Below are 3,736 nucleotides of genomic sequence, written 5' to 3'. Positions count from 1 at the left end.
GAAGACTTTTGAGGGTGGTGGAGATTTAGTATTCATGTGTGGGGTCTGGAGAACACCAAGGGGGAGGGTCTGTATTTGGGTAGCCAAGAGTGTGTGGCCCACACTCCTGCCACCCCTCCTGTCTTCTAGTGCTGGTAGATCCATGCAGCTTTTGCCCCTCATCAGAGAAGATTCGCTGTGCCGTGAATGGCAATCAATAGAGAGACCCTGCAGATGGCCAGAGTGCAGAGACTGAGTAAATGTGGTGTTCTCAGCCTTCAATGAGACATCTATATCACACTGTTCCTCACATGACTCAGGGAACTTTGCAGAAGAGGGGGCGGAAAGATCTTAAAAACCAGCAGTTTGGGAGGACTGCCAGGAAATAGTCTTCAGGACATACCAGGACCGCCGCATTTGTGAATGCACAGCAGCTGTGGTTGTGTGCAAGACCAAGCCATTCAGTATTTCAGCATAGATGGAAGAGGGGCCTCATGTAGCTTTGGATAGGGAGAGTGAGTTTTCTACAGAGAGGTGTCCCCTGTTGGAATGCCTGTGTGACGGTGGATGGCTCTACACTCATGCACACATGGCCAGTACTGACTGAGTGGACTCAGAAGGCTACAAAAAGAAGTCATAAGGTTGGAAGAAAAGTGTGGTATAGGGGCACTGAAGAGGAAATGGGGTGGTATCTGTGTGTGTGTGTGTGTGTGTGTGTGTGTGTGTGTGTGTGTGCGTGCATGTGCACACTCAGGTAAAATGAAGACATATTGTATACATGTATGAAATTCTCGAAGAACTAATTAAAGAAAAAAAAGACTATTAGGGGTGTGTTTGAAAGGATAAAAAGTGAGGTTTCAGTTATGGAAGGTGAGTAGAGTTGGAGTATTCCTGGAAAAGTTCTGGGGTGTGGCTTGTAGAACATTTTATGGAGATTTTTTGGGCTAATGGTTTGGAGGGGCTGAGGAATTATATCAAGGAGGATGATTTAAGGCCTCTTAAGAGACCATAGATGTTTAAGGAGGGCTCTCCCTTTCTCTCTTTCTCTGTATGTCAGATTCTGAGGTTATCTTGGAAATGTGTGTTTTCCCCAACCCAAGGATGGTGCCATAGATAGTGGAAAGGCTAAAGATACCTAGAAGGTGGATTGACAGAACTGAAAAAATAGATATGGTTTTAGATTTTTTTTTTAAATGAGGAGAGTATAGTAAAGGGATTCGAATTAGTGTATTGATGGAAAGGTCATGGATTCTTTAGGGTAGTTTCAAGCCAGCGATGTTTGGAGGAGAGAATATCAGGGGCATGAGGGTTTGAAGATAAGGGGTTGGGGTTGAAAAGTAAGTTGGTGGTGGGCTAGTGGTTTAGTGAAAACACGACTCATCTGGGTGGGCCCTAGAACATGAGACAGAACTGAAAGATAACAGAACTGAATTTTTTTTGGCAAGAAAGCTTTACTTCCCCTAGCCCTTCCCACTTTTTCCCATGTTAGTAGCATTTTTGGTACACGACCTGGGGTCCACTTTCTTCGTAGTGTTCCCGCAGGACCCAGCAGGACTGGAAAGCCTGTAAGGAAGCCAGAATGGAGCCCCCGATCCACACGGAGAAATTCCTGTTGGGCTGTGCCATCACCACCACGTGGTCCTCGGGGGGCAGAGAGCGCAGTAGCTCTGCCCTGAAGCGACCCTCCAGCCCGGTGAAGAGTGAAGAGCCTCCACACAGGAGTACGTTCTGGGCCACGTGGGTCCGCAGCTCCGGAGGCACCTTGAGGAGGCTCTGTTCAGCCATAGCCGGGAGGCCTATGGGCGACAGTCCCGGAATCTCTGGGGGATGGAATAGGAGCTCTGGGCACTGGAATAACTCCTTCCCCAGAGTGACAGTCCGTCCATCGGGCAGCTTCAGGGTCTGCTTGCACTCCTCATCCAGACGGGCCTGTTCCTTTTCGAAATCCGAGGCCAAATAGCAGTGACAATGTTTGATGTATTCCACCATGTCCAGGTCGTCCTGTCGCAATAAGAAGCCAGAGCCCAGCAGCATCTCTGCTAGGAAGGCAGTAAGATGGTTGCCGGCCAGGTCCAAGCGTTGGATGGCATGGGGTAGGTTGTAGCCCTGTACAACTGGCACCGTGTAGCTGACTCCATGGCCAGTGTCCACAACAAGTGCATTAACACGCCCGTGCGCATAGGTTGACAATACAGGTTGAGATGCCACATAGATGGCCGGGGAGTGCAGAGACTCAAAGGCTACTTCCACTAGCTTCTCTCGGTTGGTGGCAGGGCTGAAGGGGGGATCTGAAAACAGTAGAGGGTGGTCCTGGGTGGATACTCGGAGACCATGTTCTAGGATGTGCTGCCATATTAGTTCGGCAGCTTCCCAGTCCTCCACAATACCGTTGCGAATAGGCTTCACCAACCTTAGCTCTGGCCGGGAGCGGGCTGCCTCCCCAATAAAAGTTTCCAGCTCTGACCGGCCCTTGGTGGTCTGTTTCTTGGGCTGGCAACCCAGGATGGTGGCCACCGTGTAGGTGGGGTAGGACTGTCCTGCAAAGCCCACCTTACAGGTGCCTGTGCCCATGTCAATAACCACAGTACCTGATTTTGGCAGGAGCCCATCACCCACCATACTGAGGGAATCTTGCTCGAGACTCTCGTTCTCCAGGTATGTGCTAGAGTTCAGGGCAAGAGGCCCAGGAGTCTCTGGGGAAGGCTGAGGTTTTGGATGTCCATTGACATCCATGGCTTCAGGCGGGTTGGCGAGACTTCTGAACAAGGTGGACCTCTTTTCTCTGGGGGTGCTAGTACAAAAGGTTGATTCGGGCCCAGGGTGGCCAGAATCAGAGAGGGTGCAACAGTGGTCTGTGACATCACTATGCCCGCCTTTGCTTCACAATGCAGGCATGTAGTGGGTTGAGGTGGGCTGAGGTAAGGCAGAGAGGAAGCTTCTTGAATGAACTTTATCTGGGAGAAATTTCTATTTACGGTAGATAGATAAGAAGAGAGTCTACTCAAGTCTATCTTGGTCAAATAGTGAGTTTAACTGGAGTTACTTAGAGGAGTGGGTGAGTGGTTATTTGTAGGCACAAAGCAATGCTATACATAAAGGGTAAAAATATCTCCAATTGGCAAATGCTGATGCAGAAGCTTCCCATGCTTAAGGATACCTACGTAGGAAGATGGTTTCTATCTGAAACCCAGACTGCAGTGCTCAAGAATACCCATCATAATAAAAGATCCTTATCTGAAATTGCAGAGTAAGAAACAAGACCAGTACACTTTCCAACAGACCCCAGCCTCATAGGCACTTCCCACTTCAAACCCTAAGAAAGTCTCAAGCCCTCGTGTCACAGAGCACAGCTTCTGTTCCCATGGAGAGGCTGTTGCCCTTCAGCGTTGTAGTTAAAGGGCTGTCTGCTCCTGCTGAGGTGGGAGGTTTTGCCATTTCATCTCAGTCTGATCTATCAATACCAGTGTGTGTGTGTGTGTGTGTGTGTGTGTGTGTGTGTGTGTGTGTGTGTCCCAGCAGCTGTTAACTGTCTACACAGCCTTAGAAAGGGGTGTATCCTCCTGAGCTCCTACCGTTAGTAACAGCTAACTGCCGCCAGGTTGGGGGATGAGGGAGCCTGCCTGAGAACTCTCCCTTAGTAACCGTTAACTGTCTATACATCCCTGCTGATGAGTAAGGTGGCCCTGTGAGCCTGCAATGTTCTGTCACGCCAAAGGGCAGTGTTCCACTGCATGGCCCCAGAGGCCTCATTTCTTTA

General features: G+C 49.6%; 1 protein-coding gene across 1 annotated transcript; it reads right to left on the bottom strand.

The window, feature by feature from the left end:
- Positions 1-1,424: 1,424 nt before the first annotated feature.
- LOC311605674 (actin-like protein 9) lies at positions 1,425-3,458 on the bottom strand. Its single transcript, XM_084796381.1, has one exon. It carries the CDS (start codon positions 2,710-2,712, stop codon positions 1,465-1,467), a length of 1,248 nt encoding a protein of 415 aa, XP_084652507.1. The 5' UTR covers positions 2,713-3,458; the 3' UTR covers positions 1,425-1,464.
- Between the last annotated feature and the right edge of the window lie 278 nt (positions 3,459-3,736).

Source organism: Acomys minous (assembly GCF_964271855.1).
Source record: "Acomys minous genome assembly, chromosome: 9".
Lineage (NCBI taxonomy): Eukaryota > Metazoa > Chordata > Mammalia > Rodentia > Muridae > Acomys > Acomys minous.
Note: the sequence above shows the minus strand (reverse complement) of the source record. Positions and strands in the feature narration are given on the sequence as shown.

Excerpts from the sequence above, each read along its gene's own strand:
- LOC311605674 (XM_084796381.1), bottom strand. The coding sequence starts at position 2,712 with ATGGATGTCAATGGACATCCAAAACCTCAGCCTTCCCCAGAGACTCCT.